The sequence below is a fragment of the Siphateles boraxobius genome, unplaced genomic scaffold (genome assembly GCF_051911475.1).
Source record: "Siphateles boraxobius isolate OS27281-9 unplaced genomic scaffold, OSU_SipBor_1 195, whole genome shotgun sequence".
Classification (NCBI taxonomy): domain Eukaryota; kingdom Metazoa; phylum Chordata; class Actinopteri; order Cypriniformes; family Leuciscidae; genus Siphateles; species Siphateles boraxobius.
In genome coordinates, this window is record NW_027508805.1 from 330,223 (window position 1) to 352,714 (window position 22,492).

Consider the following 22,492-nt stretch of genomic DNA (forward strand, 5'->3'; position numbering starts at 1 on the left):
TGATGGATCTTTATTTTGGGGACAAACTTTATATTTAAAGGGATCCCTTGTGCATAAATGGCTGTCAGTACAGTCAGCAGCACACTTTAATATTTCAGATCTATTATGATAAAACACTCTGTAGTCAACAATTTTATCCCTTAAAACTCATCTTCGATCACCAAAATGACATATTTAAATGGTTTTTCCTTGAAAGAAATTCTTCATGCCTTAAAATAGCTTGTATGTAACTCGACACCCTTGACTCATTTAGTATTCGCGGTTCTATGAATATGCAAATGAGCCCCGCCTCCACTCACTCACTCAGCTCACAGATCCACTCGTTGACGATCACACGTTGATCTGATTGGTTACAAGGTAGTTTGTGACGTCAGAAACACCAGCGATTTCAAACCGTGTTTTTGAGACTGTCTTTGGTTCACTGCAGTTTTAAGGAGAAAATACTCAGCAATGCTGTCGACTTATGAATTTACACATGGTTTGTCTTAAAGCATATTAAAAACACTACATAGACACATAAACAACATTAAAAGCTGGATTTTTTTTTTGTCCTTACAATGGAAGTCTATATCAACCAAAACTGTTTGGTTACCAATGTTCTTCAAAAGATCTTCGTTCTTGTTCCAGTGTTGAAAGAAAGTTATTCTGGTTATAGGAACAAAACAAGGGTGAGTAAATTATGACAGAATCTTCATTTTTGAGGGAACTATCCCAAAAATATCCAGTCCGATAAAAAAAAAAAAAGGCAAAAGATCATTATAATTCATATTTAATGACCAGAATATCATGTTTATGTATTGTGGGGCGGGCTCTAAGTAAGCACCTGCAACCACCCAAACATCCTACTTTTACACAGCAAGTGTTATTCACAATTTCTTCAGAAATTACAAAATCTTGTAATGTATAAACTAGAAACCGTGTTCCACAGAACTTTATAAAATCTCATAAAGTCTTTATGTGTTTGTCAGTCCAATGATCTCTGTTTGTTCAAAAGATGGATAAGAGGGTGCAGTGAGTCAGCCGGGCGTTGGGTGTGTGAAGTGTGTTTAATGGAAGGCTTGTTTTTACCAAAGCACTGTAATGGAATTTGTGCTTGACTCACCAGGAAAAGAAAAAACAGCACGAGGATGTTTACAGAGAGAGATATTATAGCAACACTGACACATTATAAACTCTTAAAAGAACCATCTGCAGGATTAGAACACAATTAAGTAATGTTTATAAGGGTGGTATAAAGCCCTTTTCACAAGATGTAAAATAAGTCTCTGATGTCCCCAGAGTGTGTATGTGAAGGTTTAGCTCAAAATACGCCACTGATATTTTTATAGAATGTTAAAACTGTCACTTTTTGAGGGTGAGGAAAAGCTAGCCGTTTTTGTGTGTGTCCCTTTAAATGCAAATGAGCTGCTGCTCCCAGCACTGAGGGCGGAGCTTCAAGAGCTTGTGTGTGTGTGTGTGTGTGTGTGTGTGTGTGTGTGTGTGTGTGTGTGTGTGTGTGTGTGTGTGTGTGTGTGTGTGTGTGTGTGTGTGTGTGTGTGTGTGTGTTAGCAGCTCTGATTAACTCACACAGACACGCACTGAACATTTTCACTGAACAGTCGGACAATGATGGAGAGATGAAAAAAGAAGTGAGAACATGTAGAGCAACAGGAGGTTTCTGAATGGTTAGTTGATGAATTTATGTTGCTGATGTGGAATTAACTATCTTCAAATCTTTGATTAGCATATTCTGTCATGATAATCTATAAATCGCGTTAATGTAAACTTTAGGGTTAGTGATGTCACAAACCCGGGAGGAAGCTCGTGTAGTCCCTACCAGTCCTTAAAAAACGATTTCTGTAAAAGAAAATATCTCCCTTTGCTTTGAACTTTGAGAGTCGTAACTTTGCAGATATTTTTTTTATGCTCAAACAGCAACATTACAGACCAACTAAAGTTAGAAAAGTGAAATCATGATCAACCACCCCATTAATAAATCCACATTTAAAAATAGCCTCACTTAGAAACGCTTTTGCAATGTTCCTTTTCACAATCTTGTCGAGCTGAAGCTTCATCTCACACATGCTGGAGTCCGAAGTCTGTGTGTAGAATCAGCTGCGCTTCACATAGCCCTCGCTGACAGGTCAAAGGTCACGCACATTCCTCACCAGGACGTCCTGAAGATTTCAAGAGAGCATCAGTTCAAGGGTCATCACACATGCTAGAAAACACACTGCACTCGCACTTTGAAACAGACAAACGTGTGTATGTAAGTGGTCGTCTGAAATGCTCATCTAGTTGTAGGCTTTGTCTCAAAACCTAGTGAGCAACCTAGACCGCATTTAAGGGACTATCCCTTCATAAATGCTTCAGTTGAGCCAAATTCTAGAGCGTGTATTCTTAAAGAGGAAGGGGAGAGCAGGGCACAAAGCTTTTTGACTTTATCAGTGTGTGTAAACCTACTTAGGGTTCAGAGTATTTATTTTTTCTCGCATTCATTTCACACATCTTATACAATTATGTGGTCTTTGTTTTGTTGTGGTCTCATCCAGCTTTTAATGTTGTTTATATGTCTATGTGGTGTTTTTAAGTAAGGAATAATTGACGACAGCCCGTTGAATTATTAGAAAAATAATGCACACCCGAGGTGGTAATGCGGTCACGACGCGAAACCCGTGCAGCAGGACTATCAATTTATTTATATAGGCCTATTCAGTTTAATTTTATATTGACTATATAGGGCTATATACTTTGTTTATTAAAATTAAACTGCATGTTTCCATTGATTGTGAAGTTAGACATCGAAAATTGCAGATCAAGCGCATGGGCTGCATGTTTTCCTGGTTATGAATTGTATCCTATTTTCCGTTATTACAGTTAACTACGCGAAGTGATATGGAACTGTAATGCGGTCAAGACCTGCCTGGAACTACTTTAGCCGTGCGTTTCCCTGAAAATAATTGCACACCTTAGAACGTTCTCAACCAATCAGAATCAAGCATTCAACAGCCCTGTAGTATAATATGCTTTAAAGTAACACCAGGTAAGTTTTCAACCTTCATAATATATTTCCAAGTCTCTTGTGATGGTACATCGACTTACAATAGGTTGAATGACACGTCTGCCATAGCCTGACGGGGTCTGTAGCGTTTTTAATTGAATTTTTAAACTTCGGGTTTCGGGTAGTAACCGGCGAACAAAGAGAACTACAAAACTCGACTGCTTTACGGTATATAAGTCACTTCCACCACCACCCCCACTTCCTTAAAATCGCAGGGCTGTCAAGTGTCACACATTGATGGTGACAGTCACTCATTTCAGTCTTTTGTCACGCTCTCCCCCCACACATTGTATTTCTCACGCTGTAAAACTATTAGTAATATATTTAATATGCCGCAGTGCCCAAAACTCTGGCCGCGCCGCTCTCACTGTGGAACAGGCATGAATTCAAGCGCGTATCCTCTGGTGTTGTTCGTCTGGTGTTGTTAGCCAATCAGAAAATAGCACTATTGTATCTGGGTAACATTTAACGCAACAACCAATGACACCTCGTAGTCTGGGGTGTTTTTTGTCTGCCTGACTATGTTACGGAAGCTATCTTATCCTCCGTTTATCTTCATGAATCAGGTAATGATTATTTGTCTTGCCTCAAGCTATAATGCAAATCGATTTGTAAAATTTGCAGATTTATTTATGTTAGCTTGATATTATAATATTGACGATATATGGTTATTATCTACCACTCAAACATTGCATTGAAGTATCATATAGATTCAGTAAAACGGTAACCAAAAGACTAGGCTACTATAATGACACTGGCTTGTAAACGTGATCATCGCGATCATTTGTCGTTAGAAAAAAAATAAAACTGTACCTGGGATGAAGACATTTCACACGCGACGCAAGCAGAACACCTGCATGTGACCTCCTCCTACAGTGTTCAGGGCTATCATGGTTGTCAACAAATGCACGATGACAGAGTTTACGACAGTAGTAGAGGACAATACTGTTTTCCAACTGTAGGGGGACCCCGAGAGCAAAAGTTACCTGGTGTTACTTTACAGTAAGACACACCATGTGTAAATTCACAAGTCGACAGCATTGCTGAGTATTTTCTCCTTAAAACTGCAGTGAGTTAGAAATCGCTGGTGTTTCTGACGTCACAAACTACCTTGTAACCAATCAGATCAACGTGTGATCCTCAACGAGTGGATCTCTGAGCTGAGTGAGTGAGTGGAGGCGGGGCTCATCTGCATATTCATAGAACCGCGAATACTAAATGAGGCAAGGGTGTCGAGTTACATTCAAGATATTTAAGGGCATGAATATGTTTTTTTTATGTTTTTTGCCTATTTTAAGGAACAAAGATTAAATATATAATTTTGGTGATCAAAGATGAGTTTTAAGGGATAAAATTATTGACTACAGGGGGACTTTAAAATCTAAAAAAGTCTTGCCGTTTTTTACATCACATTTTTAAGATGGTCTGTCAAATTAAAAGAAGTTCAACTTTAAAAAAAAGACATTTAATAACTGTACTCTGCTCCATTCATGATGTGTTTATAAGGAAGAGTGTATCTTGTATGAACGTGCCCTTAGAAGGCAGGACACTTGGTTTCAGAACAGAGCTGTATCTATGGTGAAAGATAATAAACTCAAGACACAGTGTAAACACGGTAAGATGACTGATTTCATAAGTTTCCCTGGAATGATAACCGAAATGTAAATCCCTAAATTGTGTGGAAAATATGATTCCAAGAGTTTGATAGAGTGAAAGTTACTTTTTGACCAAACTTTTTGTCCAAATACCTAAATATTTCCATAATCTTAGTCAATGATCAACAGAAAGTTTTAATTCAACTTCTATAGAAATAGATAAGATCATTCAATATAGTTTTTTTAAATGTAGTTTTGTGTTGGCTTGACAGATGCGTGAAGGTACAACATATGTGTGTGTGTGTGTGTGTGTCTCTCGCTCTAATATCGGTGATGAAAGCGCCTCTGAGATCACCTCCTTCCTTCATCACTGCTGATGCACAGCAATAACTCGCCGTTCTCTCAGATGAACAGGTGTGCGAGAGCTTAGTTCTGCACAGTGTGTGTAAGTGCACAAAAATGCAAAGCACTTCAGAGTATGAGTGTGCATCTTTTGGGCAAGCTGAGGTCCATAAGTGTTTGCTCTTGTTTTTGAACAAAATCCCTTTCCCTCTCTATCCACCTTATTTTTCATAGCCATTTGTAACTTGAATATGTGTAGCTTCTGGTGTCATTCGCTTCCAGTCGTACAAAACAGTCCGTTATACTGCTTTATATTGCAAACTTTCAATTGTTATCATATTATTCTAATTTCATTATCATTTAACACCAGTTTGTAGCGCTAATAGCTTTACTGTTTACGACACTTTATTTTATTTACCCATAAGCGCTAATCAAATGTTTCGCACATAGCTTCCGCGTCGCAAAATATCAGGGTTTGATTATGAATTACCATTTGACAACTGAATTAGATTTAAAAATATAAAAGTGTACACGATTACACCTAATGTCTGATTGTAATGCTCTATTCCATCATTTGTGAATTTCTGCTAAATTTCAGATGGCTGGAAAACTTACACAAGCATCAGAATATGTTTATAACGCATAGTTGGGTAATATCATTTTGTGGTCCCATTTGCATCGGTAGCAAAATAATAAAAACCATGATAGTGTTTGACTTTCCAAAAGAGGAAAAAAACATTGAGACTGTTATAATGTTGGTCAGGATGTCAAATTTGCCGTTGAATTAGAGACACTCGCGCAGGAACAGGTCTCTGTTATTAAATGCCAAGGTAATAAATCACAAAGTATAGCGTTACAAATGTGCATTAAATTTATTTGAATTAAAATATAAAAAACTTAAAATCCCCCTGTAGTCAATAATGTTATGCTTTAAAACTCATCTTTGATCACCAAAATTACATATTGAAAGTTTTTTTCAGTGCTTCATTTAGTATTCGCGGCTCTATGAATATGCAAATGAGCCCCGCCTCCACTCACTCACTCACTCAGCTCAGAGATCCACTCGTTGACGATCACACGTTGATCTGATTGGTTACAAGGTAGTTTGTGACGTCAGAAACACCAGCGATTTCAAACCGTGTTTTTGAGACTGTCTTTGGTTCACTGCAGTTTTAAGGAGAAAATACTCAACAATGCTGTCGACTTATTATTTTACACATGGTTGGTCTTAAAGCATATTAAAAACACCACATAGACATATAAACAACATTAAAAGCTGGATTTTCACCACAGGGGGACTTTAAGTGTTTTCTGGAAGATCTCATCCTGACCTCAAGAAATCACACAGAAGCTAGCCAATCAGATTACAGCTTGCTAGTTTGGCAGGTCTTCAGTGGCGTATCCAGGACATTTTTTGGGGGGTGGCCAAGATGGGACACAAAGCTAGTATGGGGTGGCCATGGCATAGCAAAGTTAATGCGTATATGTACTCAGCCGACCATGGTTCGAATCCCGGTCCTTTGCTGCATGTCACATCCTCTCTCTCTCCCATGATTTCCTGTCTCATAACTGTCAAATAAAGGTGACTATCCTGTTAAAAACAGTCCTAACCACCTATCACAGTCCCCAAGTATCTCTGGTTATTTTAATTATTCTCTGGCCCAACATGTCTATTTTTAATCAGTAATTATGGTCAGGATAGGGTCAACATTTTCTAAGAGCTATTTTCTTGTAGTGGATTAACTTGTCTCTCCATAAGTTAGATTAGAGTAGCAAAATAAACTGCTCTTAACTCATCCTATATACGTAGAATAACATGCATCAGTCATCAACTCATCATCTGTGTCACCTGTATTGTTACCTGAGTTTGCTTTACTAATTGAGGCACCATCTTGTGGTTACATAAAAACACAGAAATCCAACAGGACAAACCAAAATGCTTAAAGATAGGACCTTACCTGTAAAAGCAAAAGAAAAACTAAGCTTGTAAAAAAAAAAAAAACATAAATATTTGTTGTTCTTTACATGCTTAGTATATGTTATTATTTAGCTTAGATATAATTTGTTAGAGATACTGGAATTTGAATTTCTTAATTTATTCTTTGCCCAGTGTGTTTTTATTTAACCACAAGAGGGGACTTAAACTAGTAAAGCAAACACGGGTAACAGGTAACACAGAGGATGGCCTGATGACTGAATAATATCATTAAGATGCTTTGTGATGTATGAAAATGTGCAAAAAGTGGTTTTCAACTAAGACAGTATTCATATCCAAGGCCCCGATGAAGGTATAAATTTAAACATTGGCTTTGATTCAGCATACAAGTTTATAAGTTAATTTAAGTCGAGATGAGCTAACTGATACAAACAAAAACAGCCCTTAAATAACAGAGCAAATACATAAGTCACAGCTTGTTCTTGTGTTATAACTTAAATCTAGACTGTCACACTATATTTCACACACGGGTTGGCCAAAAATATAACATTAGCTCTATTGAACACACACATCTGCAAAAAACACCCTCAAGGCTTCAGTCCAGAAAATAGCATTCCATGGCGGTGTAACGAGTGGAAATAAGGTCTGGCCCCTTTAAGAGCTGCGCGCGCGCCCTCTTCAACTGTCTGCACTCTGCACTCTTAACTTGGTTTGCAGGCTGCTAAGCTAGCTAGTACAGTGTAGTTCTTTTTTTTTCAGTTTTCCTACACATTCAGAGGGAACTACGATATAACTAAACATTAAATTACCATACCTCTCAATCTACCGATTCCAGCGTTTTTATCATTGTTGCTGTTGTAACTGTGACCGACCGTCCTGCTGTTTCACGGAGCAGCAGCAGCCAGCGCGCTCATCTCATGGGTCACCTGACCTGCATGGCCAAACGTCCGCTGAGCAGAAATCAGCTCTAACAGCCTCAGTACGACCATTGCGGTGTTAGTTAAAAATGTAAAACTGGCCCTAAATCAGTTGATCAGCTGTCATCATTGATTGACAGCATTTCTCTTGTTTCTTGTGTTGACGAACTTGACCAACTACCTATCAGATCTGGGGTGGCCACAGGGGTGGCCAATGAGCTTTCAGGGGTGGCCCTGGCCACCCCAGGCCACCCCCTAGAATCGCCACTGCAGGTCTTGCCATTTTGTTGCAATCTGGATATCTATGGGTTTATCAGACCCCCTCGCCGAAGTTGATTCACTAGAATCCCATTTTTTTCAATCCACTGGTGAATCTGGCTGCGTATGCAGCGCTGAGCACACAGAAAATAAGGTAAACAGTGTTTTCAAAGCGGGTAAAGTGTCGGGGTTTCTGAGGCAATGCGCTCTCACACAGGCCTGGCTGTTTGAGGAGGAACGCAACGGGGAAAACCACTTTCTCCTACACAGCACAGCCTGTTGATTTCATGAGGAAAAATGTTATCACAGAGAGTTACCAGCAAACAAACACTGCTGAGAACACATCCTCACACAGGACACAGTGAAAGCCTGCTTGTGAACGGTATCTTTATCAAACTAAATAAATTCACAAGGCCCAGGACATTATTTTATGGGTGAGCCCCTTCAAGACCCAATGAGTCGTCTTTGGCTACATCTACATGAATGAAAACAGCATTTTAATTTTAAAGGGGACATATTATTAAAATCAGACTTTTTCCATGTTTAAGTGCTATAATCTGAATCTGAATATGTCTGTTGCATTGACCAAACCAGAAAACGTGAACAGTTTTGGTAAGCCTTTCTCAGCAAGAATGTCAAAAAAATAAGCCGATCAGGTTTCGCTCCAATTGTGACGTAGGAAGGGGATCTCATTATAATATTACCGGCACTTAATCTGCAATTTTCCACCCAGAGAGCCGACATTTGGTTTCCGCAAGTGCAATGGCAAAAGTTCCAGCAAAGCATGAAACTGTTCTGTTGTGCACAGACAAGCACTGAACACTTCAACCAGAAAATGTCACCAGGGCCGGCGCTAGCCATTTGGGTGCCCTAAGCACAAATGCTTGGTGGTGCCCAACCACATTCAACATGCAGGGCTAAAAAAGCCTGTCCCGGATCATTTGCACTTCTAGCGACGCCCCCCTGGACATGCATACACGACGCAAGGGCGCCCGCGCTACAAAACTAACATTTTTATTTAAAACATTGTCTTACCTGCAAGCGACGCGCGAGTATCATCCCGCTGTCTCTTCTTTTTCCTTTTTTCCGCCCCCGACTCTTGGTGCCTTTTCGAGGCCATGTCTGAGGTCGGTGTCTGCCAAATTTGACATTGATTGAGGCATAATCGAACAGACCACTGGGAGGTGGGGAAGGGGGGGCACCAGAGGGAGACTGGCACAGGAGATTCACCTTTTTCTCGACTAATTTGGTCTAGGCCTATATTACTTTTGTATTGCTTTTGTATATTAACATGCTTTAGACATGTTTTATTTGTTATTTATACTTGTAGCCTATTGTGATGATTTTTCACGACCCAGATTTTTTGGTGCCCCCCCAAGCACTTGGTGCCCTACGCGCAGTGCGTGATGTGCGTGTGCGGAGCGCCGGCCCTGAATGTCACAGCTGTCTTATAAAGACATCAGGGAACTCTGTCAACTTGTGTAAAAGTTAAACATGACGGTACAGTCGATGAGATTAATCACTGTAACACAACAACTACATAAATGTATCCACTAACCATTCAGAAACGTCAAGGCGAGACAAAGTTAAGGTGAGACACTACAGGTGAATAGGGTAAAAAATTTAACTTACAGATATCACCATGAAACTTAACCAGTCGATTACTCACATTAATAGGAGAAAAAAATATATTGCAAGTTTTTTGTAATTTTTTGTTTAAATATGCTAATCAGGCTATATCTAATTAAATATGCGCTAATTTGCCTATATTTTGAAGTGATGTTTTTTGAAGATGAAAAAAACAAGGTTCAAAATTATGGTTGTATTTCATTGATATATTCAATGAAAAGACATTTACAGAGGGGATTATGAATATCTCCTTTTGTTTCCCTGTAAATCAGAAAATACTGCCAATAGCCTTAAAAAATTGATTTCCGCCCTATTTTTAGGCATAAAATGTCATATAAATCAGGCCAAGAATGATAAACAAACATATCCCTCTGAACAAACCTTCGCAATATAGTTAGGAATAGGACTGTAAAGTTTGGTGTATGTAGGTGCTACTGAAGTGGAAAATCGTCACTAGGAGTGTGAGAAAAAACTCATTTTGAGAAAACGGCCTTTAAAGATTTGTATGGCAAAATTCCACTAATTTATATTGAAAGCCATGAATTACAGACAAAATATGCTTTAGGTCCATGTAAAATCAATGTATCACACTGTTTAACATCCAAAACTCATCATTGCTTCATCCATCACTGATCATAACATCCAAAACAACACTTCAACACATCAAAACAACACATCAACAGTCCACCATCACACTCAGTCACAACCACTTTAGGATCCCACAATTACAGATTTGTTTAGTATTATATAGTAATTATATTATACAAAAACTGAAATGTGTTGTGTAATGTAATTGTTTTGTATATATAGCGTGTAAAGTATAGTATTATGTGATGCATGTATATAATGTCAGAGTGCATCACGTGACGATTCTGAACGAATCACGTTGTCAGAAATTGGCATCAGCCAATGAGATGCGCATTTCGAGTTAAATCGCCGGTTTTACTTTCATGATTGGTTGCTGATAAACAGGAAATTACCATATTTGGATCTGATAGCGTTGTAAAGGAGAGAGAGAGCGCAACTTTTGATGAATTTATGTGAAATCTACACACGCAGACAAAGTGTAGTAAAATAAAGACCTAAATGTGTATTTCGGACTTTTTTTCAGCACAAGTCTGAAAGACGACATGTTATTGAAGACAAATAGCCCAAAATCTCAAAATTGACCAGTGGAAAAAAAACCCCGATGTTTTTGCCTGCCGTGTCTCGCTTTAAACTCCCGTAAGTCTCCCGTTGTCACAGTGTGGGTTTTGTGTCTCGTTCCTTGTTCTTTATATCTTGTGATTCCCTGTTTGTCATGCGATCCTGCAATGGGTCTTGTCATTTGTTAATTGTCTGATCATTGTCCACATGTTCCTCGTCTTAGTCTTGCATTAGTCAGTGTATTTAAACCCTCATGTTTGCCCTGTGTCTTTGTCGTGGATTGGATGTTTCTAGTCTTGTATGTTCCCGCCGTTGTTCGTGTTTTGTTTCAGGCCTTGCGCTGCCTTTGTTTTGTGTTTGATTAAGGTTTATTATTAAAGGTTACATTTGGGTCATTACCAGCTCGCCTCCAGTGAATTGATTCGTAACACCCGTAAGGCTGCACTCGCTACTGGTAACAGGTTATTTCTGAGATTATTCGAGTGTTTTGTTATTGTATCCGAAGCTCGTGGATCGTCTTCTGAACGGGGGCGGGGCAGCAGCTCATTTGCATTTAAAGGGACACACACAAAAACAGCACGTTTTTGCTCACACCCAAAAAGCGGCAACTCTGACAAGATATAATAAATGATCTGGTGGGTATTTTGAGCTGAAATTTCACAGACACATTCTGGGGATACCATAGATTTATATTACAGCTTGTGAAAAGGGGCATAATATGTAATCTTTAAAACACTTTCCGTCAATATTACCGTGTTTTTCGAAAGTTTCTCGTCCGCACTTTAATGGCGTAAAAATGCTAAATCACCTTACTGCACACGCGGAAAACATAATAAAAGCTCTCTGAGATGATACAAGAGACCAGACATAATAAAGTTCTCATGCAATTCTTCTGACACGATCATTTCATTAGCTAACTATCTCCAGGTCGTACTCATGTTTTGACGCAGGAAAGAAACTTCAATTGCATTTTCGAACATAGATTATATATTCGAAGACCAGATTAATGTAGCCTGTATCCTAGTGGGAACCAGCACAATGTTCCCGATTGCACCCTATGGTCCTGCTTGAGAATTATGGCAATTGATGCAAGAAACTGATTCACATCACCACTGTGACACTTTTACAGTCCACAATCCCACAAGCAGTTATTTATTTCACTTTAATGACTCTCGTTCCGGCTCTACCCATCAGGTCATCTATTTGCTTAAACGGCTTGGTTGGTTCTTACGCTAATTTAACTATGAGAGCTGACGGCCGGCCTGAATGAAATCTGTTTGCCTGTGGAGGCTCTCAGACTTTCCCTGAGTCACCGGCCCTCAAAAGACGCCTTTATCCTCTGCAAAGTCAAAGCTTACCTGATGCAATTAGGTCAACCCATATAATCACACACACACACACTTTAGAAAGTTTAATAAAGGAGCTTCACTCACACACAACCTGGAATGTAACACTAGTGCACTGCTAACAGAAATGCACAATGAATATAACAAAAGTGAAACAGTATGCAATGACAAACAGGAGTGAGGGGGACACTACTTTAGGAGTAGTATGGTAGTTGTGAGGTCCTCTTCCAAGCAACCACACAAACTCTCTGGTATTGTCATTGTATCACATTTCTCTTTTAAGTGTGTTTGAAGGTCAGAGGGGCTTGTGGTCAGTCCGATAGCTTTGAGTGTCTGGTCAAAACAAACACTGGCAGTCAATGACGTGTCTAGCCCTGTTGTGTGCCTAGCACTTTACTGCAGTTCTGTTCAGAAGTAAAGCAGCGGCTTGGGTTGTCTTTCTGAGATGTGTTTGCTTCAGTCATGCATTGCCACCTGACTAAATTAAGAAACACAGGCTGTTTTGTACTATCACACTAATCTTACTATTTTTGGATTATATAGTATGTTTACAGTGCACTTTATGCAAATGTTTTGTGTGCATGGATGGAATATCTGGATAACATACAACATTTTCTCAAATGTGCAGTACACCAGAACACACTGCGCTCAATCCCAGCTAATAGGAAATATTCTGGCGAGGTTCTCTCAAATTTATTAACAAACCTTAGTATCATAGATCGTTCAAAGTTATCTGTGCTCCATTAGCCATGGACTCGAGACGTTTTTCTATCGCTTCGGGCTTGTCTTGGACTCGTTGGTATTTGGACTTGGTCATTGATCTTGCCAAATGTTTTAGTTGGTCTCGACCGAGTCCAGCATATGCTTTTTTTCTCCTTCAAAACAAAACCACTGATGGAGCGTGCTTGTTCAGAAAAAAAAACAGGTAACGTTATTGGTTTAATTCACAATCCATCTAGAATGGGAACTGACATTGGTCGCCTGGTGACGGCAGGCATGAACCATACCGAACATAAAAGTGCATTTGAAAAGCATTTGAGTATTTTTATGAGGTTAGAAAGTAGGGCTGAAAGAAGAATCGTATTTTCACAGCTAACGTTACGTTCGTTACTGTAAGTACGAGCAATACGCCTTCGTGAGTAAAAAGGCATACAGTAGTGAATTTGCTGCTGTGAACTTTAATGTTGCTGCTCTAGAAACAGCATTTAGTTATATTCAAATATTCTATTCTAAACCTGTAGGAGAATTTAAAAACAACCAGGCAGCTATTATGCACACTTTAATAGGCACACTTTAATATGCACACTTTAATATGCACACATGCTTTTTGATCATATAATACAAATAATAATGCAAAATGATTATCTAATAGAAGATATGCTGTCTCTCACATCACATAAATTATCAATAGGTAAGTACGTGGTCGAGAAGAATTATTTTTATAGTAGGTGAAAAGTTAAATTTAGTGACCAATTTAGTGTTGAAGTTCCTATTTACGAGTTTAGACATCGAAGTGTGTTCGAGTGATTTCTATCAAATGGATTCGGTGCCATTTTCATTTCCATTTCGGCACAAAAAAAAAGTAATGTAAAAAGGAAGAGCAAATTGAATGTGTTTGATGCTATGTGTTCACAATTAGAACTTATAATAACACATTGCTTTTGTCATCTTACATATTAAAATTACATATGGTAATTAAATGATGACTATTTTTTACTATAATAGACAGTGTAATACATACTGTAATATCCAGTAAGTAGCAAATGAATATTTAATTCTGAAAACAGCCATAATAAATGATATGATTCAGATGCATAATTAAAGGAAACACCTGCACACATGGGAGGAACCTCACTGACGAACAAATGTCACGCTATCCATGCAGTAAATGACCTATTCATCTGGGTGGATACTGCATGTCACCCAGAGTTGTAGTCGGTCACACCTGGCCTGTGCCACAAACGTTATGTTTATAGTGTCTCAGCATCTGTGAGCATGAGAAACAAACCTGGATGTTAACGGGGGAAATCCCAGAGCACAGAACTCACCCTCTCACAGTGTTTTTCACCCATTCTCTCCTATATAAACACTTAAAACCTGTGTGCGAATGGAAAAACAAGTGCAATGGGCGTGTGGTCATGTGTGCGGTGAGACGGGAAGTTACCTGGAACAGAGACAGAGGCTGGGTGTGTGTGTGTGTGTGTGTGTGTGTGTGCTTGTACCAAAGGGTCAAGGTTTGGCCTGTTAGCAATAGCAGTAAATACATCATCTGAACCCAAAAAGCTTCTTTCTCAGCTGGCGGCCAATCAAAAGTAGCTGAATATTCTGATTAAGTACTTTTTTTTGCAAGCAACAACATTTTATTATGTTACAGTAGATGTTTCACCAATGCATATTATTATTAATATACTATTTAAAAGTTCTAAAAAACACTAACGGTGGGTTGCACCAATACTGATTAAATAAAGCAAAGTTTAAAGCTAATCAAGGATTTGTAGATCGAGTTTTTTGTACTACTTAATTTAAACACCACTACGTCATCACTACTTCATCTACTGTTCATTTTTAACTGTAGGTGATTTAAAAAAAAAAATATATATATATATATTTAAACGTCCTCACCTGTCAAAGTTAATCCCAAACTGGAATTTAACTCACAGTAAAAATAATGGAGCCACAGGATGAAAGTTTATCTATTTTAAATTTAAATAAAAACCAGGGATAAAATGTTGGTTTAATTGTGTTTAAAAGTGTGTTTATTTTTAAACAAAGTTTAAAGTTTGGTGCAACAGAATTATTAGATAAACTTGATTTAATTAATTAATGATTAGATAATCTTTATTTAATATAGATTTAAACTTAATCCATATTTTTAAATATCCTACTGTTCACAAAATACAGTAGTATTTTAAATTATTGTTACATAATTCAATTTTTATATATTTAATAAACAGACTATGCTGGCAAAGCCCTGTTTTAGGCACCACTACTCCAGTTTGAAAACTGCCTAAAGGCCAGCAGCACTGCAGGTAAAAACTGAATTTGAACTAAATACTAAATATCTAGTTATCTATACATATCCTGCTGAAAGATTCTGCATAAACCAGCAAGAATTCATTAGATGTTTGTCCAGGCTGGGTTTTGCTGATTAGTTCTGGTCTAGCATTATAGCTGGTCAAGAAATGCTGGATTTTTTGGCAGGGTATGTATGGATTTCTTTAAAAAGATAAATGAGATTGATGGCAAACATTTCAATAATAGAGTATGTATGTAACATAATGTATATTATTAGTTGTCGAATACGGATTAATACATGCAGCACATACCAGCTGAACTCATTTTAAATTTAATTTATTCACTTTGCAAGTTCAGTTTAGTTAAGATTCGAATCTCCCTGACTTGGCCACCTGCTGTTTATTATCATTAGGCTACAATTCAATTATTTGTCAAGGTTAGTCTATGTTTAAAACATGAAAAGTCAAAAGTGCATTGAATCACTGGACACAACTACCTACTTATGGAACAGATTTAGCAGATTTTAGAGCCATCTATAGGTCTGTTTCAGTTGCCTCTCTAGCACTTCACTGATCCTAAACTCAGGCTTAAGGTTGTAGTTAGGCTTGGCAGTTTTTGGTCCAGTGATCCACACCCCCTATCTGTGCATAGATGAGTGGGAGAGACAGAAAGAAAAGGAAAGAATACATACACAAACAGAAATATTATGAAATCCAGTAATATAGGGTTTTGTGACACAAAAGAGCACATTGAGAAACATTTTAATGCTGCTCTCTAGATGATTTGGCCAAAAAAAGTCAAGCAGTTTACCTGACTTCACCCTAAGCATCTGGTGCAAGTAGTGCAAATACTGTAGCCTCTGGGATCAAAGCGGAATTAGATTTTCTTTTAAAGTCCCGCTGTAGTGAATCATTTTATACCTTAAAACTCATCTTGGATCAACACAATTACATATTTAAACCTTTTTTCCTGAAAAGAACTTTCTCCATGGCTTAACCCTTTCACACGTACTATTACACCGGTGTGATCAGTCTTGGCTGGTCCCTGGAGCGTACGATCACACCGGTGTGATTAGAACGGTCAGTGCATCACGTGATCAACTGCTAGATTCAAACTGCTTTTGCGCGTTTGCTGGCGCTGAGCCAGAGAAGGACCCACTCAGTGCTGTCATATATCACAACTATTGAGTGTTTTCAACCACATAATGTTTATTTTAGGTTTCAGACGTTTAAATACACACAAGTACTAGCAAAACAATGATTTTGAGTTTGTAAAATACACACTGATGTCTGTGGAAGCGGCAATAATAATCCTTTACATTATAATAAGACGACACGTTTTATTCATATCAGATACACATTGTGTAAGTAGCTTTACATTTGACCCTATTCTTCTCCCAGTTCACCGGCCATTTACTTTCATGCATTTCGTGAGAAGTGGAGGAATTGACATGTAAATCCAAAAGATCCGATTCTCTGAACTGTGAAACAAACTAACATGGCGCCGCCCATCGCGCATACAGCTCAACTAACACGATCGTTATAAAGGTGTTTAAACATCAAAACACATCCACTTGCACATATTTGACAATCGGAATATCAGTGTTTCATGCTATAGCTAATACATTTGTGTATATTTTTAATAAAAAAGGGAAAATTACATAAAAGCAGATCATCATTCATTCAGCGCTGTGTTGTGGTTGCGCTGTGTCACGTGACAAGCAATGACGCGTCACCATGGAAACATTAAAGTGACAAGTTCTAAATAACTGTCGCCTTGAAAAACTCACGCTGGGGGGTCAGTTAGAATATTTTAAACTTACGTGTGAAAGGGTTAAAATATCTTGAATGTAACTCGACACCCTTGCTTCATTTAGTATTCGCGGTACCATGAATATACAAATGATATTCCACTCACTCACTCAGCTCAGAGATCCACTCGTTGACGATCACACGTTGATCTGATTGGTTACAAGATAGTTTGTGACGTCAGAAACACCAGCGATTTCAAACCGTGTTTTTGAGACTGTCTTTGGTTCACTGCAGTTTTAAGGAGAAAATACTCAGCAATGCTGTCGACTTGTGAATTTACACATAGTTTGTCTTAAAGCATATTAAAAACACCTCATAGACACATAAACAACATTAAAAGCTGGATTTTCACCACCGGAGGACTGTAAGGGTGTGTTCACACTTGGCATGTTTGGTTGCATTAAAACAAACTCAGGTGCGATTGCTCTGTTAGTGCGGTTGATTTGAATAAGTGTGAACGCTGTCATCCGAGCTCTGGTGCCACCAAACAAACGGACCGAGACGATGAAAAGATGAGTCTCGATCCACTTCCAAACCTTTAGTGCGGTTCGACTGATATATGAACGCAATATGGACCAAAGACATGAAAACCAACCAAAAACAGGAAGATGTGACCCTAAAAAGGACTGTTTGTTTCTCATCATAGTCGTGATGTTGCCCATCACAGTTCAGTACAGGCGTCAGAAACGCTTCTTCTCACAGCAGATCTGTGTGTGTGTGTGTGTGTGTGTGTGACAGAGGGATTCTTGACGCTGTTTTGACTCCTTTACACATTTAATAAGCTCTACACGAGTTCTCAGCTGATCAAAATACCATAATATGTAGCTACGCACATACAGCGAGCGCATTTAGCCCAGAACACAGCGTTGTTTTGGACGTTCGGTAAACTCAGTCTCAAAATAGGCAATACGTCATAAAAGTCGACCAATCAGGTTGTGAACGTATCCTTATGCCCTATAGATTCGGAATCTTTTGGTTCGGTGATAAAAATGCCAATCTGAACGCTAATCAGACGAGGACTAAATTTATATATATATATATATATATATATATATATTTTTTTTTTTTTGGTCTGGACCAAATGAACCAAGAAAACCGAACTACAAGTGTGAACACCAATTATAATAGTTCATCATCATTTTACATGTGGCCATTTATATATAATTATATATACACAAAGTGTTGTGCTCTGGGGGCATTATTGGCTGTTTTGCTAGCATGGCCACATGCATTCATTTTGTTAAGTTGGTAATGCTTTAATATCTATCTATCTACAAATTACAGGAACGTCTGTCTGTCTGTGTGTCTGTTAATCGAATATCTCTCGAACCGTTAGTCCCATGGATTTCAAACTTGATAGGTGTCTTGCTACGGGCACGAGTGCCGAATTTGAGGTTGTTTGGATTAGAAATGCAAAAGATATCATTAAATATATCTGTAAAAGAAGCACTTTGTTGTGGTTTAAAAATTAACATCCTGACATAAACACTCTGTCAGCTAAACATTAAGTCAGCTACACTGTTTACGTCTGACTATAATATTTTATTCACGGCCATCATTTGTAGTAGCCTATTCACAAACTGTTTGCTCAAGCGTAGCGTTTTCTCGGAGTTCACTGTGTCGCTGCTCCCTGAATCGTGTAGTTCAATTTTCCATATTTATTGTATGTCATTATGTCAGTATCAGTATTTGCGTTCTACCATGCACAAATAAAAATGTCACTGAATTTTTGCTTTAGTAACCAACAATTACTAAAAACACACACAAAAACTGATTTTGCACGGGCACTTTGCACTAGTTCCATTTAAATTACAAAACTGTGAATTATTTTATTTATTTATCAGTTAGGCAAAGGGCAGCTGTATCCCGAAGCTGCTGTGCTGACCTTTGAAGGGAATGTTGCGGGAGAGATGATTCGGGATGGGAGGAAAGCCGATGCCCAGCCGCCGTGGGGTGCCGGCGCTCTCTAGTGTCGAGTTACTCGCTCTCTGCTCCCTCCTTTCACCAACATTACACCTCTTCCGCAGGTTAGGCTGAAAAGGAAAAAGGAATGATAAATATATATTTCTTTTGCATTTACCAATCCTATGATCTCTAAAAAAGTGCTCTGCCTTCATATTATCATGGCTGTATAAATGTATAAGACACCGTCCCTAATTAATACTCACCGCTTTGGATGACTTGGACATTTGACAAGATGGAAGGCAGATTAACTCTTTTATAGCAATGTTTGGAGGTTTAGACCTTTAAGGTGAAAAGCAGATGCCGGACATTAATAAAGATCATTGCAAATAAAAAATTACACTGTACATGTGAATTATTAAATATACAATACATGCTCATAAAAGTTCTTTAATATGCTGTATTAGTAATATGATATATATATAGCTAAACAGTCTGTATATACTCTCAGAAAAAAAAAGGTTTTTGACTCAGTTTTAAAGAAAAAGGTTCTATATAAGGAGAAATGTCTTCATTGGTTGCATAATACTTTCATGTTTATTTCGTTTTTTATCCCTAATGATAAAGTATGTTTACGAGCTGTTTAATTGAACTAAGACAAAATTAATTATATAAAACTAAATGCATAAAATGATCCCATGATGGAACCCTTAAAAGCGCCTGATGGAACATTTAAGCTCCTATATAGAACCTTTTCTTCTAAGAGTGATAGTTTATCGATACACAATGGGAAGAAATGATTGATATCCTTATTGTGAGGTCAGGCCTACTTGTTTTGGTGGAGCCACTGAGGCTTGTGGTGCGGGTTGGGAATCCATGTGACCACCGGACACTGTGGAAACTCAGAACAGCTCGTGAAAGGACTGATCTGAACAGTATTTACCTGCAAAAACAAGTCATAATTTAATACTCATTCTACACCGACAGACGCTGATCAATCAATCACCAGGGGACGGCTTCACAAAGCTATTTTAGATCGCTCTATAGTGTTAGACAAGTCTAAAATCTGCTCATAGACTAGTCTAATGCAAGTTAGACAGTTTCACAAAAATAAAGACTGACTTAATCTAGACACCTTAACCCAGGCTAACTCAGGTCTAAGACTCTGTTACCGTGGCAACCAGCAGTAACAATCAGTTACATTACAAGGGAAAATGGCTCATAATTTGTGGTTTGCTGACGACGTTATGGAGAGAGCTCTGAGAAGGGAAAGGGTTTTTAGAGACCGCAGTAATACTGGAAATATATAATAATGAGGACTTTTCTTTTCTGTACGTCTTTAACGATCCGCTCAACGGTCGGATTAACGCTGTTAACTGTCGTAGCAATCTTTGTCCAAATGAAACATTTCTTCTTGTTACTACATTCTCTGCTAAATTTTCCAAGTAAATTGTCCTTGTAACTGTTATACTCCTCCAACCAACACATATTTTCCACTGGGTTAAACTGCACCGAGCGGTTGAATACGCTTACTCTATCCGCCATGTTTTGAAAAGTGTCTTATTCTACCCAGAATGCACTGCAGTGTAGTCCTACTTAAGATAGTCAGAGTCTTAGATGTCAGATTTAGATGTCTATCTGAAGTCTGACTATATCTGAGCCATAGTCAAAGTCTATCTTTGTGAAAGCGGCCCCAGACTACAGTACTTCACTCCTCACACATGCCACGGCCTGACAAGTGCCAAAATGAAAATGCATATTTTGAAAGTCTCCAAATACCTTTATTTTGTTTTGTGTATCGGTGAGCGCGCTGGAAATGGATTCTGGGAAGGAAAGATCTGCCCTGACAGAAAATAACCAAAGATGGAATAATAATAGTTTTGATGACTTTACTAATTTACTAATGCCATGACGTTTTAGACTCACCTCTTGATCTTTCCAGTGTCTTTTGTGTGTATGGTGAGATCATTTAAAGATTCCTCTGTGTCAGCGCTGAATAATGGCCTTTCTTTAACCGTTCTCCCCCCTCCAGCCCATTCAGAGACATTGACAACACTCAGAGATGGAAAGATCTCTGTTGGTGTTACAAGAAAGCAGAATAACATTATGGCATTATACAAGCAACATTCTAATGAATAGGAGCTTATCAGAATCAGAATTATGTGACACAAGGATATTCTGACAGGCATTCAGTGAGAAAGTAGATGTGCAGACGTTATCAGAAATGCAACGCAAACACACGGTCTTTGAGAGAGCATCTCTTGAGGCGTGCTGGAGTGATGTGGCGTGTGATTCCTCGGATTGCTCTGTGCTCAGTGTCCCAGCAGCACGGGTGCGAACACAGCACCCTGAAACAGTGAGCTCCATCCACATCACTGAAACACCAGGGCAAAGAGACCAGCTGTCAAACAACTGCATACAACCTGATCAGATCTCTGACATTTTATATATATACATTATATGAATTTTTATGTATTTTGTATATATATTATATATTTCTTGATGAGTTTCAATCTATAAATATTCAATATTTTATTTGATATAATATTATATAAATATTTCTATATTAGTTTTCAAAGAATTGCATCCAATCTGATCAGACCTGAGTTTTTATTAGAATTTTTTTATATGCATTGTATGCATTTTTATGTATTTTACATAATATTATATATTTCTTGATGAGTTTTAGTCTATAAATATTAAATATTATATTTTATATAATATTATATACATATTTCTATATTTGTTTTCAAAGAACTCCATCCAACCTGATCAGATCTGTGAGATTTTATATGATTTTTTTTTTACATAACGTTATATAAAAGGATTCGTGAAGCAAAAACTGAATTGGATTGAAATTGAATTGAATTGTCTTTCCAATTCAAAGCAGGCCCTACGCACAAACATGAAATACTCGTTTAAACACTTACCTCATTTGCTAAAAACAAAAAATCACAGTACATACTCGCCGTCGGACGTATGTCTCTGCTTGTGTAAAGTTGGTTGCTTAGCAGCAAAAGGTCACGGGGCTACTTTCACTTTCCGCGCGCTAATGCAAATCAGATGGTATTTTCTATTTAAATAATTTATTTATTTAAATAATTTAAATAATTTAAAATCTACTATGGTATTTGATATGAAAAACAAAAATTAATACAAAATTGCAAAACAAAACTGTAATACAAATAAAGAAGATCCTATGTCAAGATAATGACGTTCTCAAATTGCCGCCAATCGAGTTTTGATCGATACTATATGGTAATTTCTCATGAAAATATAAATAATATAAAATATAATAAAATAAAGGATAATTAAAGTACAATTATAACAAATACATAAATATTATGCAATCATAAAATGTTTTATATATTATAATTTTATCATAAATTATAATATTATGTTTTATTTTAGATTTTCCAAAAAAGCTTTTATGACTATTTTTTTCTCGCGCTGTTTTTTCATTCGAGCTTTCATCATTTAACAGATATATATTTTCTCTATAGTTTTAGAGAAAAAAATACAAACACACAATACAATAAATAAAATGAAAACCTA

General features: G+C 37.7%; 1 protein-coding gene across 2 annotated transcripts; it reads right to left on the bottom strand.

The window, feature by feature from the left end:
* Positions 1–14,259: 14,259 nt before the first annotated feature.
* LOC143744104 (uncharacterized) lies at positions 14,260–21,937 on the bottom strand. Of its 2 annotated transcripts, XR_013205779.1 has the most exons (9): positions 21,868–21,937; positions 21,179–21,312; positions 20,864–21,011; positions 20,717–20,780; positions 19,768–19,880; positions 19,204–19,279; positions 18,921–19,068; positions 15,725–15,865; positions 14,260–14,373 (listed from the first exon to the last, which is right to left on the bottom strand). XR_013205779.1 is itself a non-coding variant. In XM_077235499.1 (8 exons), the coding sequence occupies exons 1-8, from the start codon at positions 21,870–21,872 to the stop codon at positions 15,783–15,785; spliced, it is 771 nt and encodes a 256-aa protein (XP_077091614.1). In that variant the 5' UTR covers positions 21,873–21,937; the 3' UTR covers positions 15,545–15,782. The 2 variants fall into 2 exon arrangements, 1 of the variants encoding a protein (XP_077091614.1); XM_077235499.1 differs by lacking the exon at positions 14,260–14,373 and having other exon boundaries at positions 15,545–15,865.
* Between the last annotated feature and the right edge of the window lie 555 nt (positions 21,938–22,492).

What these genes read in the sequence shown, in the direction of transcription:
- LOC143744104 (XM_077235499.1), bottom strand. An exon ending in GACACTGGAAAGATCAAGAG is followed by an intron (nt 20,781 to 20,863) that starts GTGAGTCTAAAA and finishes ATTTTCTGTCAG; the next exon opens with GGCAGATCTTTCCTTCCCAG. An exon ending in CAGTGGCTCCACCAAAACAA is followed by an intron (nt 19,280 to 19,767) that starts GTAGGCCTGACC and finishes TTCACCTTAAAG; the next exon opens with GTCTAAACCTCCAAACATTG.